The following is a 23,832-nucleotide window of genomic DNA, read 5'->3' on the forward strand; positions in this document are numbered from 1 at the left end:
AGTTACCATTTGGGTTTGTGTGTGGGTTGGGACAGTGATAATGGCGAGGGATGAACAAAGATGATTCTGATGTTTCAACAGACAGGGAAAAGAAAAAAACTTAGGGGTCAGATGAGATGTCTAGCAGGTAGCTGGAACTGTACGGCCACAGAGCTTGGGAGAATGTCCGAGCTTGAGAAGCAGATTCAGAGGTCTCTGGCATACAGTAAGGTCGGTTGAGACCAGTAAAGTACAGACTTAGAAGAGTAGTTAGATGTAAGAATAAGGAAAACAACAGAAACAAAGGCAAAGAAGACTGAGAAAGACCACAGGCCCACAACAACCACTGACTGAGTGGTGTCTCTGTTCCTGGCACTATTTGAAGCACTCATCATATATTAGCTTGTTTAATTCCTCCCAATCATCATATTACTATCTGTATTTTGAGATGTGAAAACTGAAGTTAAGAGAAGTTAAACAGCTCCTGTAAGACTGCGTAGGAGGTAGACGGTGGAGCTAGGGTGAGAACCTAGGTTCACTGGCCCTCGATGCTACCTGATGACGACGGTGATACTTTACACCACCACAGCCACTAGCACTGGTGACGACGATGATGCTGAAGACAGAAGCCATTACTCACTGAGCACTCAAAATACGCCAAACACTGCCAAGTAATCTACAGCTGTCACCTCAAATCATTCCCAACAGCCTATAAGAGACACATGGTTATTATCCCCAATTTCACAGATATACAGTTAAAGCTGAGAGATTCTATTATTTCCTGAGATCATAGCACAAACCGGTAACAATGCTGGGATTCACATCTAGAACAGACAGAGGCACCTTATAATTTGCAAAACAAGGTCAATTTTAGAGAATGGAGCTTATGTAAATAGATGGCTGAGAAAATATGCAAAAAACTAATTTTACTGAGGTAAATGTGGATAAGCAAAATGTAGGGAATCATTAAAAACACGATTTTTATAAAATACCTGGCGTTTTAAAGAGATCAGCTCCATGTCCAGTTGCCTTAGGATGGTGTTGGCTGCATTGGGACTACAGGAAACAGCTACCACATCTTCCTGGGTTAAATACATGCCTTTAGGTGGACGGCACTTAGAACGCTGAGAATGATGGCGGTGCTGTAAACTCTGATACTCTCTCCTTCCAAGTCCAATCTTGCTAGTTTGAACAGGTTGTTCAGTATTACCCTAGAAGAATAAAGGTAGATGAATAGGTCATTTGGTTTTTACTCATGTAAGAATTAGAAACAGTCTATTACCAGTAGAAGTATCTGCTGTGCTAAGTACACCTAAAAAATACTTTTAACCAATTATATTATGTACAAGTCCCAACACACACACACACACAGCACTCATCAATTAGGAGAAAATAAGCATACAATATAATGTACCCTTGATTAACGATAATTCAATAAAATGGTTTCTTGCACAGATGACTATGAACAAATGAAAAATAAGTTGGATTCTGAACTATTCTTGTTTGCTTTAAGATGGGATATATTTCCCCTCAGCAATAAAAGGCAAAAAAAAAAAAGCTGTGATTTATTAAGTGCAAAATTTTTTAACAAAGTAAAAAAGGTGAATTAGTTATTATGACAAGTGGCAGATTAGGGAAGTTGATTAAAAAAGAGGTAATATTTCATTCTCACTTGAAAATTGTTAAATGAGAATTATTCCTCTAAAGATGAAAAAGGACACAGTTATCTTAATCCTGACAACACTTCTAAACTCCAAGTCTAGTTATCTATGAATAAAATAAAATGGGAACTTGTATTTTGGAAGTGGTAAGGAAAAGTTCTAATAATAATGACTATAAACTTTCAAGTAAGATTTCATTATTATTTGCAATATTCTTAAAGTCTGACATAAAAATACAGTGTTATTCTGTGCTTCTTAGGTAGAAGTCCATTTGAAATTGTGTCCACCAGGTTAAAGGTTATTTTACTAAATAGATTTAATAATCCACTTCTTTAGAAAAGGAACTCTGAGTAAGAGTCATGAAACAATTGTATGGTGCAGCATAATCCACTTCACTGCTTAAGACCCAAGCCAAAGCAACACACGGCAATTGGATGTTAAGACGAATTCATCCCAGTGCTGCACTCCTAAAAGTGGTGGATCAAGTATTCTTTTTTTAAATCTTTTAAAATTCATTTCTGAGTCAGTAGGGAAGTAAGGAAATTGCTGAGACCAGAAATGATTAGAAAGTAGGTATCTAGAGGAATACACAAGCCTGCAGGAGCTGGCATTTGCCTAAAGCCCAGGCTTCAATGGACACCAGGTGCAGGGCATAGGAGACAAAGCCAAAACTCTAGGAGGGAACTCCATCACGGTACAAAGTAGAAAAAAATGCCCCTGCCCTACCGAGGAAGATGATTAAAGCGAGAAATACCTATCTTATCTTTGACTGAATGGAAAGGAAAGAAACCAAAAAAAGTCTCCCCTTAGAATCTCTAACCACAAGCTTATATTCAGGCAGGTTTGGGGACCAAACTTACATTACTTGTCTGGCCTGAAAAATCCAAAATAAAAAATTTAGTTTAAAGTGTCACAGGTTGAGAAGGCCTTCAGACACTTCACAGATGCAAATGCAAACTGCCTCTAGATGGATGCACTTTGAGCCCAGGTCTCAAACTGCTCCACAACTATGTTCCAAGGAAAATAAGCTCACAGCCACAAACTGCGAAACAAGCCCCCCCCGAGTGAGAGGAAGCAGAAACAAACAATAGAACTTCATCTGCAAAGATTGTAGATATTAGAATTACTGGATAAAAAGAATACAATAAATGTGTTATACGTGTATAAACAAATAAAAGACAATGGTAATTACAGAATATATTCTTACAAGGAATAACAGTCTATTAAAACTGACCAAGCAGATATGCAGAAGAACCAAATAGAACATCAAGAAATAAAAAATATTATAAACAAAATTAGAAACTTAATGGATGACTTATTTGGCAGATTAGACAAACTCAAAAGAAAATCAGATACTTAGAATGTACATATGAGAAAAATGTCCACAATGTAGTACAGAAACATGGAAAGACAAAAAGATGGAAAATATGAGTGGTTGGGAGATACATGAAAGTCCATTATATTTTTTAAAGGATGCCCAAAGGAAAGAATAGAGAGAATGAGGGAGAAGCAATATTAAAAGAAACAAGTGAGAATTTTATAGAATTTAAGACAAAGGATTTAAGAAATACAATGAATCCAAAGCAAGTTTAAAAAATGAAATCCATACTCAGATACATTAAAGTGAAATTACAGAACACTAAAGACAAAGAGGAGACCATAAAAGCAAAGAAAACAAACAAACAAAGAAATTACCAGCAAAGGAATAACAATTAGCCTGTCAGCACACTTTTCTACATGAATGACAGAACTCAGAAGTGGCAGAATAATGTCTTTAAATAATAACTGTCAACGTAGAAATTTAACCCCAGCAAAACCAAGGTTTCAAGAACAAGGGAGAAACAGATGTTTTGGACTTATCAAAACTGACTATATTTATAACCAACAGACTCTCACTAAATTAACTTGTAAAAGATGTACTTCAGGAAAAAGGGGAATTATTTTTGAAAAAAAGTCTAAGATTCAAGAAAGGTGAACAAAATATATTTTAAACATGTGGGTGGGCCTAAATAAAGAGTGACTACATGTTTAATTTCAGAGATTTAAAAAACCAACATGTACTAAAACTGGAAAAAAAGAGCATGCAAATCAGGAGGGAAGTGGTTTACATCAAAGCATTCTAAGGACCTTGTATTAATGAGAAAATCATTAAAATCAGCAGTATCAGACTTCAAGTCAAATATGCAGGGTGAAATTTCCAGAGTACACAATAAGAATAGAAATACAGAAGCAGCTCACACTAGTAGAGATTTTTAAAAAATGTAACAAGAGATGGATTATTAATCCAAAAAAGGGGGGAGGGGTGATGAAGGAAGGGAAAGAAAATTAGAAAATATAAGTCAAATAGAAGGTAAAAATAAGAAAACAAAAATGCAAATAGGTCAATGATCATGACCTATTATATATAAAAGGGCTAAACTCTCCAGGTAAAATATAAAATCGCACCTATTTGATCCTTAGAAGACATACTCTTAAAACCTGAGGGCATGGAAAAGTTGAAAGTGAATACCAGGCAAATATTAACAAAAGAAAGATGATAAGAGTTACATCAGACAAAATAATCTTTATAGCAGAAAACATTATGAGATGAAAAGGCCGTATATACAAACTTTTATATTGATAAAAAAGTTTCAATTCAGCAGCAAGATAAAATAATTCTAGACTTCTATGCACCTAACAACAATAGCTTCAAAATATAAAAAGTCTCACTTCTCAATTGAACAGAGAGGCAGATAAATAAAACAAAAACTATGCTAGCAAGTAGGCAAGTAGTGAGAGAATACAGATTTCAATCACAGACTTGATGAGCTTCAATTAACAGACATATATAAAACTTTGTAACCAATAATCAGAGCATATATTTCTCTCAAGCACACATGGAGAAACATTTATGAAAATTCTGTATCCTAGGCTTGAAGTTTTTAAAATGTCATCAAATTCCTCAACATTCTAGCCACTGGGAAGTGGGGGTGGGGGTGTCCATATTCCTTCCCCTTGATTCTGGACCAGCTTTAGTAACTCATTTATAAACAACAGAATGCAGTAGAAGTGGTGCTGAGTACTTCCAAGGCTAGGCCAGAAAGGGCCAGGTGGCTTCCACATTGTGCTTTGGGGATAAAAACGTCAGAAGAAGCCAGCCCATGGTGAGAAGCCAGAATACCCACAGACCACTAGGCAAGGGAGTAATGCCACCTGACAGCTAGCATCTCAACTACCAGTCATGTGAGTGAGTCACAATCCAGTAAAACCCTACTTAATGTAGAAATATAAAAATTATTCTCTCTAAAATCAAGAATAAGATAAAAATATTTGCTGTTGTAACTTCTCTTCAACACACTACAGATGACTGTAATTCAGTAAGGGAAGAAATAAAAGGTACATACGGATTGAAAAGAAATAAAACTGCTTTTATTTTCAGATAATATAATTCTCTACATAGGAAAAGCAAACTAATCTACAATGAATTACACAAAGGTTTCATTTCTTCCTCATTTGTATGTAGATTCAATGTAGTAACATCGAGTAGGGCTTTCCTAAGAATTTCACAAGCTTAAAATAAATAAAGAGCATAGGTACAAGGTAGCCAAGTACTTCATCTTTAGAAACACCACCAAGTGGTAGGAATTACCTCAGCAGTTATCAAGACTTGCAAAGCTATAGTAATTAAGACATTATGGGACTGACAAGAGGAGCAGAATAAAGAGCCACAAATATACAGAAACCTCATAAAACTGACATTGCAGAGATTAAACTCATTTCCATACTAGGAAACAAATAAAAATGAATCTCTACCTCACATGAACAAAATTTCATTACTGATAGATCAAGGACTTAAATGTAAAAAGCAAAAATTTAAAACTTAAGAAAATATAGAAGAATATTGAAATTTGAATATTTACATACTGTTGATGAAATAGGTGTTCATTAAAAGATGTAAAGGGAGTGAAAAGATAACCCAAAAACTGCTAAAAGATCTTTGCAACACATTTAACCGAAGAATTAGTATGCAGAATATATAAAGAATTCAGTAAGAAAAAAGTCTTTAAGAAAAAGACAAAAACAACCCAATATTCATTACGTAAAACACACACACAAATAAGCATTTTAAAAAGACATAATAATAGACAATACATAGATGGATAAATTCAGCCTCATTAGTAATCTAATGAATGAAATTGAGACTGTAATACCATTTCATATTACCAAACTTTTAACATTTTAAAAGTCTGATCATATATAAGTACTGGCAAGGAAGTGGATAATGAGTACTCTCATAGCCCAACAGAAGGACATCAAATGTGGAAAATGATTTGCCATTACCTAAGAAAGTTGGATGTACTTACGCCTTAAAATAGAGTAATTCCATCCTAAACAATCCTAAGGTATTGTTACTCAATAAATCACTGTTAGCATTTTGGTGGAATAATCTGCTGTGCATTTCTGGAGAATGGCATCCCTATCCCACTATAAGCCAGCAATGCCCTACAATCACTGTGACAATGAAAAACACTCCAAGATTTCTAAATGCCCCTTACAGGGGCAATACTAAACCTAGATGAAATTCACTGTTTCAAAGGAACTCTTACATATGTGCATCCAGGATATGTTCTTATCAGTATCATTCATGGTATAAAAAACTGAAAATCATGTCCACTGATAAGAAAATGGATAGTTGTGGCATGTGCATACAAGAGAACAGTATAATACAGTACGAAAATGACTTGCAAAGACATGTTGGAGAACAACAACAAAATGCAGATAGCTGAAGAATATATATGATTCCATTTAAATAAAGTTTGAAATGGACAAAACGAAATGAGAGTTGCCTAGAGATACATACATATGTGATAAAATTATAAAAAAGGGGAGGTGAATAATGGACAAAGTTCAGAATAGGGTTCTCTTTTCAGGATAGAGATTCCCTCTAGAGAGAAGGGAGGGGGTGAAATTAAGGAAACATACACATCAGACTTCTGTTTCTTAAGCTCAGTGATAGGTAAATTGGTATTTATTATTATTCTTTAAACTGTATGTACTCAACACATATAGTTCACAATTTTTAAAAGTTAAAAAAAAAATCTATGTAACTTGTCAACAATGCTCAGAAGCAGCTATAAAAATCTAATTAAAGGCACTAATATAATATCATTCCCTGCTGGCATTCCTATCATTTGTGAAAGAGCAGAGAAATGAATGAAGCTGCTGATGTACTGTGACAGCCCTGGACCACAATCTTGTAATATTCCTTTGACATTTTTTAACTTATACTCCACACATATTATTTGCTAATAGGATGAGATTACAGGCAAACAGAAGACCAAATGCATATGTATCATCTCACATAGTTGGACAAAACTATTAAACATACACACATTTTCTAGATAACTAAACCCAAATCCCTAGTTGCTCATATTTGTACAGTAACTAAGAGTTGATAGTACGTATTCTCATTCATTATAATAAATTTGACTGACTGCTTTCTTTGTACCAGACCTTCTAGGTAAGACAGTGTTGCTCTTAAAGAGCTACTACACAGTGAAAGGTAGGCGGGGGAGGGGAGACTATATGCGAACAAGTATATGTACACAACTCACTCAGCTCAGTAAGTAGACTTAAAGAAAAATAAGAAGCCAGTCAATTCGAGATAGGGCATGGGAAATTTCATAACCTTGCACAGTTATAAGGAATTTCCTATACAAATTTGGGAAGAAAGGGAATTCCAGAAAAAGGGACCAATATAACTAAAGGAAAAAAGTCACAGAACTAAAGACTTACCTAAAACACTCTTAGTAATCTGAAATATGTGGGGTGAGGTATGTCTAACTAGAGAGTTTGTAAAATTTTAGTAATTCAGAGAAGAAGTAAGAACCTAAAAATAAGGCAGTCACAGAAGAACAGAGAAAAGGACAAAACTTTCAGTTATTTTGGAGAGAGAATTAAAAACAAATAATAAAATGAAGAGAGAAAAAGAAAATCTCTAAAATTGAGACACAACAGTTAAAAAGGTAGACAGGACTTAGAGAATGGTGTTATAAAAGTCAGATTTTCAGGAAGAAGGGAGAGATCACTAACTGGATATAGAAAGCAGAGGTAGATTATAACAATCACTGGATGTGGCAGTAAAATTGAGTAGTTTTTTCTAGACTGTTGAGAGATAGTTATGCATACTTTTGGGCTGCAGTGAAAGGTTGAAAATATGGCATAAAGAAGGGATAACCAATGGAAAAAGTCCTAGATGAAATATGAAGGGATAGACAAGACCACATAAGCAGTGAAATTATACAGAGCAAAGGAAGGGGCTTTTCTTACCAAGAGAGGCATTCACACTGACTGTTCACTCAGTAAGCTTTGCTGAATATCATTTCACATTACCAGATTTGTAACATTTTAGAAATCTGTTCATACCAAGTATTGGCAAGGAAGTGGACAATGAGTACTATGTTAAGTGCTAGGGGATACAAGATATACAATGTAACTAAGTCCTTGACTTCAAAGACTTCACAGCTTAATGGGCAAAATACAGTGATTCTAATATAATGTTCTAAGTGTAAATACACTCAGATAAAAAGGGTAATGTGGCCACACAGAAGTTAGAGAGGGGCAGGAATTTAAAGGACTTCCTGCTTGATATCTTCTTTGTAAATAGAAGGTGCAGTCATCTGCCAAGTTTTGGGGGAAATGAAGAGGTGGCAGGCAATATGTAGGAAGGATGGAGTATTCAAAATAGTTGTTCAGATACTTTTATTCAAGATTTACTATGTACTGGGTACTGTAACAAGTGCTTTTATATATATATTACTTCTTTGACTCTCAAAATAATCCTATTTTCATTTTACCAGTGGAAAAAACTGAGGCTTAGAGGTTAAAAATTGAGAGGTGTTAAGGACTACACTGAGACCAGAAACCATTTTTTTGTAAAAAGCAACAATTCACATGATTGTGCCATTTTCTCTTGCTGTTGGTGCCTCTCAGACCAACAATACCACTGACTCAGCACTGTGGGTCCACAGGGTCAGGGAAGGTATAGGAGAAGAACACGGGAAATGGGGAATTGAAGATACTGGAAGGAGAGCAAGTTAAGTAGTTTACCATGGGGTCTGTGGCTCAGGGAAACAAGGCAGACTTGGAGAAAAATGAAGGAATGAAAAATTTTGAGAACACTGAGCAGTAGTAACAAATTTTAAAACATCGAGTTGAGGTAAGAGAAGGATTTTAAAAATTTAGTGTGACGACAAGGGCCAGAATGGACCACAGCACTGAGTTCCTTAAAAGGAATGGGAGCCGCTAAACGGGAGGAGGTCACATTCTATCTCCATTTCGATGTCATTTTCACTATCCACAGCTGTCTATACCTCACAAGCCCTTATCCATTAACATTTGGTCTATTTTTTATAATTATGCAATTCCCAGTCTTAATAAACAAGCAGGTATTATCAACTGAGCCTTTTCTTACTAATTTTAAGTCATCATTATCATCATCATCTTTAGGAATGAGTGCTTTTCTAGGTGGGATTCTTCCTTCCCTTCCTTTGAGGCAGCTTTCAGTTCTCACTGCTGTCGTGTAACTGCTACTACAGATGGTCCTGACTTATGAGAGTTCAACTGAGGATTTTCCAACTTTACAATGGTGCAAAAGTGATATACATGTAGAAACCATGTTTTTAATTTTGAACTCTGATCTTTTCCTGGGCTAGTGATATGCAGTATGATATTCTATTGTGATGCTGGGCAGCAGCAGTGAGCCATGGCTCCCAGTCAGCCACGTGGTCACGAGGGCCAACAACCAATACACGGACGACTGTTCTGAACCCACACAACCATCTGTTTCTCACTTTTGGTACAGCATTCAATTACATGAGATATTCAGTACTTTATTATAAAATAGGCTTTGTGTTAGATGATTTTGTCCAACTGTAGGCTGTTAAGTGTTCTGAAGACATTTAAGGTAGGTCAGGCTAAGCTGCGATATTCAGTATATTAAGTACATTAAATGCATTTCTGACTTAAGATATTTTCAATTTAAATGGGTTTATTGGGATGTAAACTCATCATAAATTAAGGAGGATCTGTAATTTCTAATTGCTATACCATGGAACAAAAGGTAAAGAAATTAAAATAAAATCAGAAAGCTTAATTTTATACCCAATACTGCATCACCTGAGGGTGGTTTTAGTTCTTTTCAATGGATTAAAGACCAGTGATTGTGGCAAGGCTTTTATACTTCTGAGAAGGAAGGTAACTCCCAATTGACTTAAACTGCTGGCCAACTGGACTTCTAGATATTATTGTGTTTCCAAAAGCTCTAACTAACATTGAAATTTATTACTTTCTAAGCCATTATATAAGAATGTTTTTCTCAATATGAAGCATGACTCGTTCTTTCTGAGTGAATCTGTAGAACAATTACAACCACTCTAATAACCACTATTACCTCTTTCTTGGCTTCTTTTTTGGGATCATAATCACTATCATTTCCATCCATTGGGTGTGTTTCTTCTACATCATCATCACTGAGAAGAAACAAAGATTAGTAAACGTAATTCCCTTCTTTGTTTTCTATTACAGAATGCTTATCAAACTGCAAGATACCTTGCTAATAATTTTACTAAATATTCCCCAACAGAACAAGAGTTGTCCTTAGCAAGATGAGCTTTTATAACTTAGATTTCTATAGTGTTGAAAAACATTTGTTCTTTTGGCAACCATTTCTAGCTAAAAAAGAGACCCAAAAGGAAAGATATTTTGAAAAAGAAGTATCATTTAAGAAAGAGAACACATATATTAAATTAATACTTATTATTTCAGCTTTTCCACTTGGAGGATAAAGACAGACAAACACCAGAGAGCAAATTGATTTTATGCTACCAGGAAGATACAGCTACAATAATATGGACTTCAGTTACTCAGGCAATTGTGGAAAGAGCATCTTCTAGAAAATATATTTATTAATATGTTCTAAATATACATACTGAATGTATCAATACTAAAAGGAAGCATTTGTGATTACAGCTAAACACAGCTCAAATGTAACTTGGCTGCAATGTTTGCTGGGTATGATGAATAGATAAAGAGTTAGAGTTCTTACTCTTAAGATTTGTGATCACTCAGCTCTTCCTGTGATAGTAGAAACATGAACATAAGGATAAGAAGTATTTACATTGTGTTGTGATAATTTTTCTGCCTTAGGAAATGTAAGCAGCCCAATACAGTGTAATTACCAATGTAACTATATAAAGGCATCCATCCAACCTACCTGTCACCCTGATTGTGTCTATTGGCTAGTTTACGAGCCTGGCGATCCATCAAACTTGTCCTAGATCGAGTTTTTTTCCAAGAATAGTAATATTTTACAAGGCTAGCAATTGTCTTATCTGGAAGCTTGAAAAGAAAAATCACATTAATATCGGCAAGTTTAATTCATAAACTTTGATTAACAGAATGAACAATATTTCTGATATTATTCTTTGATACTTAGCAAAGGCATAGATAAAAAAATTTCCATGTGTATCTTTATGAATTATAGAGCTAAAAAGTTCTGTCACAGTCATTACACCCCACCACACCTATATCACTAACATTTCTGAATGAATATTTCCTATTCGGTCTGAGGAGGGAGGAGAAAGACATCACAAACTAACATGGTGAGAATGGACCCAGAAGTCCCCAGCACAATGTTAGTACTGTGTTCCTATTTGTTTTCCTTAAAGAGTTCCTCAATTCTTTCTTTTCCTCTCTGTAAGTTGGCATTTTTTTACTGATACATAATTCATATACCACAAAATTCACCAGTTTAAAGTGTACAATTCAGTGGCTTTTAGTATATTCACTAAATTGTGCAACAATCATTATTTAATTCCAGACATTTTCATAACCTTGAAAAGAAACTCTATATTCACTAACAGTCACTCCCTCTTCTCTCCTAAACCCAGTTCCTGGCAACTACTATCTACTTTCTCCTTCTGTGGATTTGCCTATTCTGGATGTTTTGTATAGATGGAATCACAAATATGTGATCTTTTATATCTGGCTTTTGTCACTCAGTATGTTTTCAAGAAAAGCTATTCAACTCTTAACAATGAATCTTCAAAATCATTTTGTTTTAAATCCAGGTTTTAAAATGATGAATACTGCAAACAGACTTCAGCTACCAAATAAAGTCTTGGATATTAAAATGACTAATGATCATGCACTGATTTGTCATACTGTCAAACAAGGATGTGCACACTCCCAGTCAAAAAGGTTTTCTTCAATTATGGAACACATTAAACATATTTGCAAACATTATCTAATTTTAATCCATTCAGGTTAAGAGTTTAATGCAGCACCTTCTCGGGTTTGAATTATTTTGATGAAACACAAAAATTTAAGAACTAGAAATAAAGAGCAATTTTTCTCCTTAAAAAAAGGCAACAGAACCTGAACAATACTGAAAAATTACAGAATTAAAAAAAAATTGACTTTCATATCCAAAGGAATACAAATTAGAATATAAAATCCTATTGTTAAAAAATGAAACATTTAAAAATAAAATTGAAATGGTAATGTTTCTCCTGGAATGACAAATATATTAATAACTATTACACATAAATTTAAATCATAATTAAGTTAATTTACATCAATGAAATAGCACATAACTAACATGCATTAGACTGGTTGTAGAAAATAAGACTATGCAAATATACCTATTTCAAAATACTTATAAAAATTAAAGTTAGACTGGAAAACTTTCATATTTAATAATTTAGGAAGTGTTTAACAATAGCATAACATATCTTTCAGTTGTAAATCACAGTAAGACCAAAATTACCATACCATTTGCTGAATCCTGTGAAAGCTCTTCCCATGAAAACTAAAGGCTTGTTCAAATAGGACTTTATCTTCTACTGTCCACTCATCCGGAAAGGGAGTGAAATTAGGGAGATCAGCAAGGGACTTCTCAATGTTATGTTTATGCCAGAACAACATGCCAAGTGCCTTTGAAGAGAAATCATTCCCCTTTGGTTTTAATGGACTTATGTTCCATCACACTTAAGAAAGTTAAACACAAACTGGGTTAAAATCTTAATCCTACAACTTCAACTTTCTGTACTTTGGTGATACTCTAAAATGAACATATGTGCAGGCACATTTTCAAGGATTTTCTCAAATATTAAGCAGAAAGTTAAAATCTTAATCCTACAACTTCAACTGAAAATACACTCACAGTTTGGGACCTTTAAGCAGGGAGCCCAGGTAGCAGACCTCATTGATTTATTTCTTTTAAATCAGGGCCTCAGAACAGTGAATGTTTTATATACCATATTTGCTGCAGAATCTAGGAAAAACAGTAAGCTGAGGAGAATGACTATAAATACTAAAGTAGGTTTGTAGGCTTACCCATATTTATTCATTTGTCAATGTGTAGAGAAAAATATGCTAAAAGGAGAATACCCAGCATATTAATAATCAATACTTGAATGAAATTATCAGTTATAACAAAAAACTAAAGTGCTCAGTAGAGATTTAGTAGAAAGTTTTAACCTGTAAGAAGTGTATCATGGGCTAAACACTTCCAAGAAGTAGGAGTACCTCAACTGCAACTTTAGTAATACTTTACCACACATATTTTAAAGTTTTTTACTTTAACATAATGTGCATTACATTTATGTACACAAAGAAATATTATGAGGCATTTTAATAGCTTCAATAACTTTATTACCAAATCATAAGAAACCCTGCAATGGGCAATTTCCAACAATTCCACAACTTTCCCTTGTAAGCATTTATTTTTACTACAAGACAGAATCACTTAGAAGATAAAAGTTTTATTTTTTTTATAAAAGATACAGCAAATTTTTAAACAGTGAACTTTAACATTAATTTCTGTACCTTGGTGATACTTTAAAATGAATATATGTGCAGGCACATTTTCAAGGATTTTCTCAAATATTAAGCAGAAAGTCAACCAAACTTTTTCTTTTTCTTAATACAAAACACATAAAGACTTCAAAATCCACAAGAGTTAACTACATTTAGATAAACATGTCAGTTTCACAGCAATGATATTTTATTATTTAACCATGCTACTATGAAGTTAGCTCTTAATAGTTCACATTACAGATAATTCATTTATTTTACTAGTAGTTCTCATACAGGCTGATATAATACTTAGTTGAAATGACATATAAGAATCTCTATTTTCATTCCCTCATTAAGGATAATAACCATATGCCATATATATCTCCTTCCAAAGTTAACGAATTTTTAAAAAGCCTTATGTGAATTATTTCATTCAAAATTTGAAAGTCTTAATACTTCAAATAAAAAGTTTAACTCTTGGGTTTTTTAGGTGAATTGCCTGTACTCAAATTTTCCCCCCCTTTTTGGTAAGCATTTACCAGAATAATCTTGAAGGCTTTCAGGTACTCTTAGAACTCAAAACATAATAAAAAAGAGGTTTTGAAAGAAAAATATTCAAGCCTGTAAGATGAATAATGTTTATAAAGGCAAAATTCTTAATGCTTTTGAAAAATCTGACCTGCTAGGACTTTTGTGTTATTATTGGTTAAACTTATTCTTAGGACAGAAACTATCAAGAGATGTTTTTCAGATTTGATAAATATTGAGGCAAGCCTTAGTATTAAAATGTTTCTCTACATACCTGTTCCACATTGTAGCCATGTTTCTCCTTTGCAATTGCAATATATTCATCCACTGTAATGAAACAATAGTACATAGTTAATTATTCTCATTTATTTCATTTGCCCAGATCTACTATTTTTTTTTAAGAAAACAAAATAAAAAGAATTATATTGCAAGGGTTAGAAAAACTGCCAGGCAATTTTCGTGAAATTTTACAAAAAAGACTTAACTTCTTTGAATAGGATAAGAAGCTTACTTGATTTAAAATTTTACTTAGTATGGCTTATCTCTATGACCATACAGCATATACTTATTAAATTCAATGACATTACTATAATTATTTTTGTACATAAAAAGACCAATCTGTGGGCAACCAACAGAACCTAATTACTGTGTACAATATTAGATATTTATCGATATTCTCTTGCAGTCTTTATTTGACGAGACTTAGCTGTTTAAGACCCCATCTCATATTTAGAGTTGGCCTAAAGCCTTTACCTTCCCACTTCTGATTGCTATATAAAAGATGATCTATCTGTAGTTTTGCCAGTTGTACATAATACCAACATATTTAAGTATGCTTTAGTATCCCTAACATTTTCTTCAGCTCTTCCTGCTAGCTGTATAAAAGGTGTTTGAATATTGCATTTTCATCAATCCTGCATTTGTTATCAAGCCAATAGAATTATTTACATAAACATAGCTTCAATGATGATACACTGGCTATTTCAAGACCTCACTGCTGGGAAGTCTGCCATTTCATATTCAGCAGGACTCAGTTTTATGTGAAGTCCACATAGCCACTCCTACTTGATCCTCTATATAATATGTATGTTATATATATACGTATGTACATATATAAAAATTATATATAATACACACAAATTTTATATATATATAAATTAATTCTTTAGGTGCATTTTTAAAGAAACAGTGGTTAAGAATTCTGATCCTAGAAGAGCTAGTCCACTTGGGCTTGATTCTCAGCCTTGTCACTAGTTTTTTGACTTTGGCAGTTAACTTGAACTTTTTATACCTTAGTTTCTTCACTTTAAACATGTTAAAAACACTACTTTCTTCCTACAATTAAATAATATATGCAAAGTGCTTAGAATATTAGAATAGCACCTGGCACATTTTTAGTACTTTATAAGAATTTGCTATCATTATTAGCATAGTTTAATACATAAATATGCTATTATAACAATAATGCTGTTAGAATAATAACTTTTTTTAAAGGATGTTATTGTATCTCTCTAACACTGTAAGCCTTTGGTGCAGAAAATCCAAATACTGTATTTTGTTTAGAACCCTTCCTTAACACTTAAACACATGATATGTCTAAATATATACTGATTAACAGAAATGTTTTACTGCCCTATAAACAGAAGGCCAAACAATAGCAATCAATCTGTGGTTCTCAAACCTGGCTATGCATTAAAATCTGTGGGGGAGCTTTTAAAATGTAAGTCCAGGCTCCATTACTGAAGATTATGATTTAACTGGTTTGAGATCACTAGTGTTTTTTAAAGTTTCCCCCAAATGATTCCAATGCAAGCCAGGGTTGCAAACCACTGCCCTAGACCTTCAGCTGGAAATTCCATCCTATGCACACTACGAGGACATGCTGGCTTTCTGAAATCTGTTCTCCACTTTGCTAAGAAATGCACCATTGCACAAAGCAGTGTCAAAACAGCAAAAACCAATGACACCCTGATGCCCAGTTTGTGAATGCAAATCTTTGCCTCTAATAAGGACTGTGCAGAAAAACCCAATAGTCTCTCTCAGGTTTCTCAGTATACGGTCTCAGGACAAATGTACAACTTCATGTTTTCTGTTAAGAATGCCTCAAAGACATATTAATTCCTAGATTACCCACCTTTTGATGGTATTCTAAAGCTCTTAAACAGGAAGAATTATCAGGTGTGCAGAATACTATTCAGTTTTCAATCTTCAGTTCTCTTACTGCATCAATAAGTACGATTAGACTTACTATGCAAATGATATATAGGACATCATTAATTTCCATGGTACTAAATAAACCATCATGGGACATCTTTAAGATTTAGTAAATGTTTTTAAAAGACAAGCTTATTTTACAGCTGCTAGAATAGCTGTACAGTGGTTTTTGTTTTAATAAATTCAATGATAACTAAATGGAGGGGTGGGGTTCTTAGTTTTGTTACCTGAACGTTTCCTATATCTGATGTGCCGCAAAGGATCAGGTCCGCTACATCACATTGAAGTCTAAAGCCACACCATGATTCAAGAAGTGATTGGTCAATGATCCAGAAGGTCTCCGTCCAGAAATGGAGAGCTCAAAGATGACCTGATTGATGGCTGCTGAAGTCAGTTCTTTCCCCTTTCCTCTTTAAAATGGTAATGATAGTGGGCTCTTTGAAGTTTGAAGGCATTTCTTTACAGCTCCATATACTGAGGAAAAGCCTGTGCAGATGTCTACATAGTAACTCCCTCCCCTGCTTGAGGATTTAGCAGCAATGCCATCAGATCCTAGGTTTTTTCAGTCTTCCTGGGCCTGACACAAATTGGAATGATCAACCCACTATCTTTCAAAAGGAAAAACATTCTAATATAACAACCTCCATCAGAAAAACAAAACAGAACAAAGACAAACTGTTTTCTTATGTGGATCTAAGAGACCCGAACAAAATATAAGTTGCATGTTGAATTGGTTGTTAGATCCCTATTGTCATTAACACTGAATTTCAGAAAACTTACATTTGGCATCTGGAATACTGTGATATGGAGACCATACAAGCATTCCTCCATTGTCTTTATCTGTGTACTTTGTAGCACCTAGGGAAAAAGTTAATTGCTTTGAATATGATGGATTTTATTTACATTTGAAGTAAGTGTAAACAAAGTAAGCTTCATTTCTATTTTAATATAGTATCTGCAAAACAGGACAAAGAAGCAAAGTACAGGAAAACAGAGAAGGAAAGCAGATTTACATTAAATATAGTAAATACCCCATTTACAGAATGAAGGAAATTTCAAAAACACTGATGCTTGCCCCCTTTAAATAGAAAAGAAAGACTTTCTTAAATACATTATATATCCCTACTTCTTGACAGGTAATAAATTTGATTTAACCTTCTATACATTACTTAGGAGTTAAAAAACTCTGACTTTTAAAACTAGAAAGACTACTTCAGGTGTTAATTCTGCTTTGCCCATATCTAATTAAGTCATTACTATAATTTTTAAAGACTTGTATTTGCTTTTTATGGTTTTTATTTAATTGTATTCCTTGCTAGGGGTCTGCAAGCTATTCCTTTTTAGATTTAACTCTAGTTGAAGCATACTACTGCTGTTTCTAATTTATTTTGAATCTGTTTTAACCTAAAAAGCCAGAAAAATCAAGCTCTACTGAAACTGCTTGTATTGTAAGAGTACACAGAATGAACAGAATGAATAAAGGCCTGATACATTCTAGCACCAAGTACATGCCGGTGGGTTCTGTCTTTTAATTACTCAGCGGTATTTTTTTGGTTTCTTCTTCTTAGGTGCAACAAGTTAATTAAAACTATCAAGAAATGAAGCATTATTGCCTCCTGCCTTAAGAAGACTTGTCTCTGAATATGTCCTAATAGACTTTATGAGGTATTGACAGCTATTACGAACTAATGGTCAGAATTCTAAAATTATTCACATAAAAAATTAACAGAATTCTGAGGTTAAGCTGTAATCATTTATCAAGTTAAAAGGCAGATGGAATAAATTCATTTCTGGAGTAAAGGAACTACTACTGTCATCTCAGTTTAGAGAAGTTATCTATAAAGCAATAATTCAATTACCATTCACTAGTTTTTTTATTTTTGGAGAATCATTACACATCATTACTGTATATTCAGTTAGCAAATTTTTGAGAATGATACTGAGTGAAATATGAAACTAAAATTGTTTTAAAATTGTTTTACTATAAGGAAAAAGTAAGGATGGAGAAAAGAGAAATGAGAGAATATTATCAATATATTAGAAAAACCATAATACAAAACAAATCTAAAAGTAAAATATATTATATAAGTATCTTTAGTGACAAAAACAGGAGCTCTGAGTTAGAATTACATTAAATGTAAGTTACAAGAATATTATCTAATATTTATATTAAAAAAACTTCAATATTAAGACATATATTTAATTAACTGCATAAGATAACACAAAAGCAAAATAGCCAAACCACTCAATAGAACTAAAAAAGACATCATGCTACATTGTTCAAAAGCCTTCACTTAATAAAATCTATCGCTATTTCTAAAGAGTATCCTAAACTTCAATCTTTTAACATGGGACTGATTCTTTTTCACAATGGCCTGTAACAATATGATAATTTAAATCCCACTTCATAGAATATGGAATGCAACAAAGGTTTCCATTAAGTTTCAAGTCTTAATAGCATATCGTGCTTAATATTTAAACATATTTCCTTGCATCTGATTCTTGCATTACAGAAAGCCTGAATTAAAACATCTTTCTTAAGTGAATCTTCTTAAACAGATAAATAAAATTAACTTTTTGCATTTTCCCCCATGAAGAATAACATCTAAGTTTCCCCCCAAATTCTTAGCACGGTGATTAAGGGCCTGATCTGACAGAAACTGACATCCAAGCTGTGGGCACTAACATCCCTTCTAATATGGGTGGGGTGTATGTGTGTGGAGAGGATAATCATATCTAATAGCAGAGAATGCTCAATTAGGCATTTCACAATGTTCTCTCCCTGACCCTTGAAATGGACTATACCATTTTTAATCATATATTTGTCAACTAGACTCACAAGAAGATGGAAGTTCACAGAAAATGACAGATATTATAGTATAATGGTTAAGAGTACAACCATTATAGAGACAGACTCTACCCTTTCCCAGTTTTGTCACCTTGGGCAAATTCATTTAATTTGTGTCTCAGTTTAACTCATCTTTACAAATAGGGACGAATTTGCGTGTCATCCTTGTGCAGGGGCCATGCTAATCTACTCTGTATGGTGCCAGTTTTAGTATATGTGCTGCCGAAGCGAGCACTGTAACAGTATTTTCGATTATACCAAAACTGTCCAATACTCAGAAATAACAGTAAGAAGCAGACTTGACTCCCTGGCAAAATAGGGAGCTTCTAACCAAGCCTTAGAAGCATCCTATCTTCTGAATGGATTAAAGAACAAACCAAAACCTAGATAGCAAGCTACCATAGTTCTAAAGGACTACAGTAGCCCAACAGTTCTGAAAATAAAACTGAACAGTTTTTAAAAGATTAGATGAAACATTAAAAAGTTTAATCCCTTTGAAATCTTTTAGAACTCCCTAACTGCAATTGGCAACTGGGGAAAACCAACAACTGAAAAACAAAAGTGTCATTTCGATAAGCTGGGATTTCTACACCAACAGCAAATTTCTAAGTAAGTACAAATATTAAAATCTTGTTTCTTTTTATATTTCCTTTAAGACATTTAGAACAAGGATTTTGATGAAATCATGGTATAAATATTTCTAATAGAGCTTAAATATTGAGAATGTTAGGATACGCCAAATACTTTTAAAATTCTATTTATAAATAATGCTCTGAATTACACCCTTAAATCACCAACTTTAAACTGCAGTAAACAGACTTTCCAAGGGGTACATAAGCATGAGTACATTTTATAGGAATCAGTTTTCAGACCTTCAACTTCCCTATGTTCTCCTTCGCAAGATGTTTCCCACAAGTTCTGCTTTAGAACTCACCTGCAGTCTAAGTTATATACTCATTCTACTTCTGATGACTTTCTTCACAAATGCCCTTCTCTTACTTTAAAAAAATAAAAAAAGCAGGTCTCTCATCCTATCTCAAACCTTATTAAGAGTACAGCACCTAAAATTCTAAAACTTCCATAGTGCCAAACAAAGGGTGTCAGCACGGCCTTTATTCAAGGCACCATGACTATTACAATTTTAATTAATTATTCATAACTGTAATAACTCAAGCCAGAAGTGGTTTAACACTTAGAATCTTATGTTCACAAGAAAACATATCATGGTGGCAGAAAAACTGGACAGGTGATCAATATAGCACTTTTAAGTGCAAAAACACATTATAAAATTCTGTGGAGAAAATGTATGGAAGATTTCAAAGACAAAAAGGAACAATGTAAACTTCAGACCATTAGGAGCCTGTCCATATATTTTATAAAATACTTTCACATTACTACAGTACATTTAATTGGATGCACTTAAACTAAGAACTTTTATTTCAAAGTATTAATATTTCCAATACACTGGAGATATCATTTTTTAACTATTTAAACCTAGTGACATAAAGGTATCAACTTAAAAATGTGAATTAGTTTTTCGAAGTCAGTTTATGGGTATGCAAGTAAAGTATCTGCAGACCACTGCTTTACATACATTTTCACTTAATCTTGTGCTAAAACATAATGTCAACATTATCTTTTACAAATGAGAAAACTAAGGCCTAGATATGTCAGATAGTTCACCCAGGGTCACTGTGCCATATTTGCTAGAAGTCTTAAGAGGTGAGACTCTTACTCATCACACAAAATTGCTCCTCGTGGCATAGTTACAGTCAGTAGACACTAAATAAAAGCTGGGAAGAACTAGTAAAGAATCAAAAGAAAAAAGGCACCTACGAAAATCATCAGAAATCCAGTTTGTAAATTATTATAAAGGCATTCTTAACTATAGTCTGTTAATTAATATAAATTGTTCCTTATCTTCTAACTCCAGTAATTCTAATATAAATCTCAATACTCTTAAATTTTCTAAAATACTAATTTTAATAATTCATTTTGTGCTTAATTTCTATCATCACTGTTATCTCCTCCAATAAAAGTATCCTCCATAGAAAGATATTCCCTTTAATTTTCATATATTCTGATTAAAAAATCTTGGTACCTAAGGAATTTTTCTTCCAAGTGACTTGGGTGATTCATCCAAATAAATGGATGAACAATATCCATGAAGACAGTTCTAGTGGTTTATGAGACTAAAGATAATGGTATGAAAACAGGAGAGGAGCTTATAATTTCTCAACTTCTACACTAGTTAGTAAATGTCTTTTTTAAGGAAACATATTTAAATTCTCATCCCACTATAGTGAATCGATGTGAAGTAGAAACTTCAACAGTGCAACATTTACGAGTAAATAGAAGTGATACTGTTGCATTCATTGTGTGCCTCATATTTCCTTGTGAAAATATTTTACTTAAAATTTTACTTTTCCTTGTGAAAAGTATCGAATAGAGTATCCAATAATTACAAGTATCCAATAGATACTTTTAACAAGAAAAAATAACTAATAATCAATAACCTATATTTACTTGACATGGTTTATCCATAATGGCTATAGAAAAGCCCACTTAAGGTTAATGGTAAATGGTTCTAGTTGTATCCTTGGGATCAGTATTCTTCTGCAGAAGATAATTAAGAAGTAAATTTATAGGTGAATTTAAGGATGTGACATTTATCCTTATTCTAATAAAGAATATCAGTTATTGAGTAAATAATGACTTTAAAAATTGTAATACTTCAGTGATTCTTTTTCCCACAAATATTTTACTTAGGTTCAAAATAAAACATGATGATCAAGGAAAAAGGATGATTCAAGTAGTGGTCATCTGAAACTACCTATAAAGTATTTTTCAGTTTCAGTGAATTATTTTTCTAATTTTGAAATTTGTTGCAGCATTTAGTCTGTCATAAAACAAAAAATATTTTATAGTCATCACCAGGCCACGGCACATGAAAATTTGTTCCAGGATGAAATTATGGCTCTTAAACACAAGATCGCTAATTAACTGGTAAATAGTTGTCTGTGAAATATAAACCTACCTAATGGGGCAAAAAGACAGGTATGTTTATTACATTATGAAATAAATCTGGTTGGCTTTTAATCTAGAAATGTTTATCAATTCCCCCCAAAAAGCTAGAAAGCCCCAAGTCAGAAAGGTATAACGGTATGCAGAATCATTCTTCATAATTATGATATTTCACCTTTACTGAATAACTGCCATATGCCCAGTCAGGTAATCCTGGCAAGAATCCTATGAAGTATTTTTTATTTCCATTTTACAACTAGGGAAGAAGCTCTAGGAAGGCCAGTGATTTGCTCAGAGCACAAAAAGAAAAGACATGGGAACTGAATTCAGTCCATCTTAAGCCAAAGGATACTCTTTCAAATGTCAAGCTAAAACCTGAGAAGGCACAGTAATGTGAAAGTGCCATTCACTTACTAGCTACATCAATAAACAATATTAGTTTCACGAAACATTTAAAATTGCAAGCGCACCAGTATACACACTGATAGCTTTTGTATAAAATATACTGACAGCCATGTCATTTAGAAGGCAACCCAGATCTGGGGAGCACTCCTGTATCACTATTTTACTGAAGATCAGCTTGCACTGGCAATCTTTTTAGTGCTCTTTATCCTCTCCTTTGGGACAGCGGAAGCTAGTACCTAAAACTCTCTAAGTGGTTGGTAAATGTCATTTTGCATTGCAGTAATGGGCTGGAGAGAAATGAAAATACCCATCTATACCTTATAATCAAATAAACATCCAAATAAGCCCTATTAATATCTCACACAGAATTCAAGAGTCAGACACAGAAACAACGTTATTGTGAGCGGGCAATGGGCAAAAACACTGACCCACTCTAAAAAGAAAAAAGCCCTTCAAAGTCTGTTTAAAGCCTGGAATGAAGAGGGTCTGGGGTGGGGCGGGGAGAAGGAAACACGCTCCACTGTGAGAGGCTCCCGCAAGGGCGCCTCCATATGCGGAACTCTGGCCCAATCCCCGTCCAGGCTGAAATCCCGTGACCGTCAGGGAGCCTGTTTGGAGAAAAGTAGACAGGGAGCCCGCAAGCTGGGTTGGCAGAGGACGCTGGAACCTGGCTGCTCGGGGAGAAAATGTCTCCTTGGCAGCTGTAGCCACTGTCCTGTGGTCTGACTTCCTAGGGCTGGCTCGCGGGCGAGGTGCGCCTCTGGCTTCTCCCCACCCGCTTCCCCCATCCCTTTCTCTTCGCGGCTCCGACCCTCCGCAGAGCTGTCGCGACCAAAGCTACACCATCTAGCCAAAAAGAAAAAGAAAACAGAAAATTCCGTGTTCGCTCGGGCCGGGCAGGGCTCGCCCTCGGCTTCGGCCCGTGACAGCAGCCCCGGCATCCGCCGCCCTTGCGGAGCGCGGCCCTCCGCTCCCGAAGACCGGCGGTGTGGCAATTGACATTTGCAGGGTTCTTGCACACACAGCCCGCACACACTCCTCTCCAGCCCCCGGCCCCGCAGCCGCTCTTCCCCCGGCCTCGGACCCCCGAATCCGTCGAGCGCCGCCTCCCTCTGCTCTCCCCGACCTCGCCCCGGGCTCAGCGGGCAGAAAGGCGAGGCCATCAGCGGGCAAGTGGCCTCCAAAGGAACCATGTTAACCTTGCAATGCACACATCTGCCCACACGCCCTGTGTCCCAGCCCTGCCAAGCCTGACAGCCTCCCCGCCGCAGATGCCTGCCCATCCCAGCCCCACATCCCCTGCCAACCGCACACCCGGACCCCCACCCCGCCCGT

General features: G+C 34.7%; 1 protein-coding gene and 1 pseudogene across 9 annotated transcripts in view; both read right to left on the minus strand.

Annotated features, from left to right (window-relative positions):
* RCOR3 (REST corepressor 3) overlaps window positions 1-23,832 on the minus strand; it is a 46,645-nt gene that overhangs the window by 22,102 nt on the left and 711 nt on the right. For 6 of the 9 annotated variants that reach the window (XR_005060574.2, XM_037015388.2, XM_037015385.2 and 3 more), the window contains exons 3-8: window positions 17,001-17,078; window positions 14,281-14,333; window positions 12,453-12,614; window positions 10,894-11,018; window positions 10,072-10,150; window positions 972-1,190 (exon numbers count right to left, since the gene is read on the minus strand). Coding sequence is in view for 8 of the 9 variants with exons in the window: in XM_037015388.2 (XP_036871283.1) it covers window positions 972-1,190; window positions 10,072-10,150; window positions 10,894-11,018; window positions 12,453-12,614; window positions 14,281-14,333; window positions 17,001-17,078 (716 nt within the window). In the remaining variant the exon portion in view is untranslated. Of the gene's footprint in view, window positions 1-971; window positions 1,191-10,071; window positions 10,151-10,893; window positions 11,019-12,452; window positions 12,615-14,280; window positions 14,334-16,140; window positions 16,227-16,447; window positions 16,798-17,000; window positions 17,079-23,832 lie in introns of all 9 variants that reach the window. The other 3 variants (XM_037015389.2, XM_017642879.3, XM_037015390.2) reach the window with 3 other exon arrangements.
* Window positions 19,205-19,303, minus strand: LOC118971864 (U6 spliceosomal RNA; annotated as a pseudogene).

This window comes from Manis javanica, chromosome 11 (genome assembly GCF_040802235.1).
Source record: "Manis javanica isolate MJ-LG chromosome 11, MJ_LKY, whole genome shotgun sequence".
Classification (NCBI taxonomy): Eukaryota; Metazoa; Chordata; class Mammalia; order Pholidota; family Manidae; genus Manis; species Manis javanica.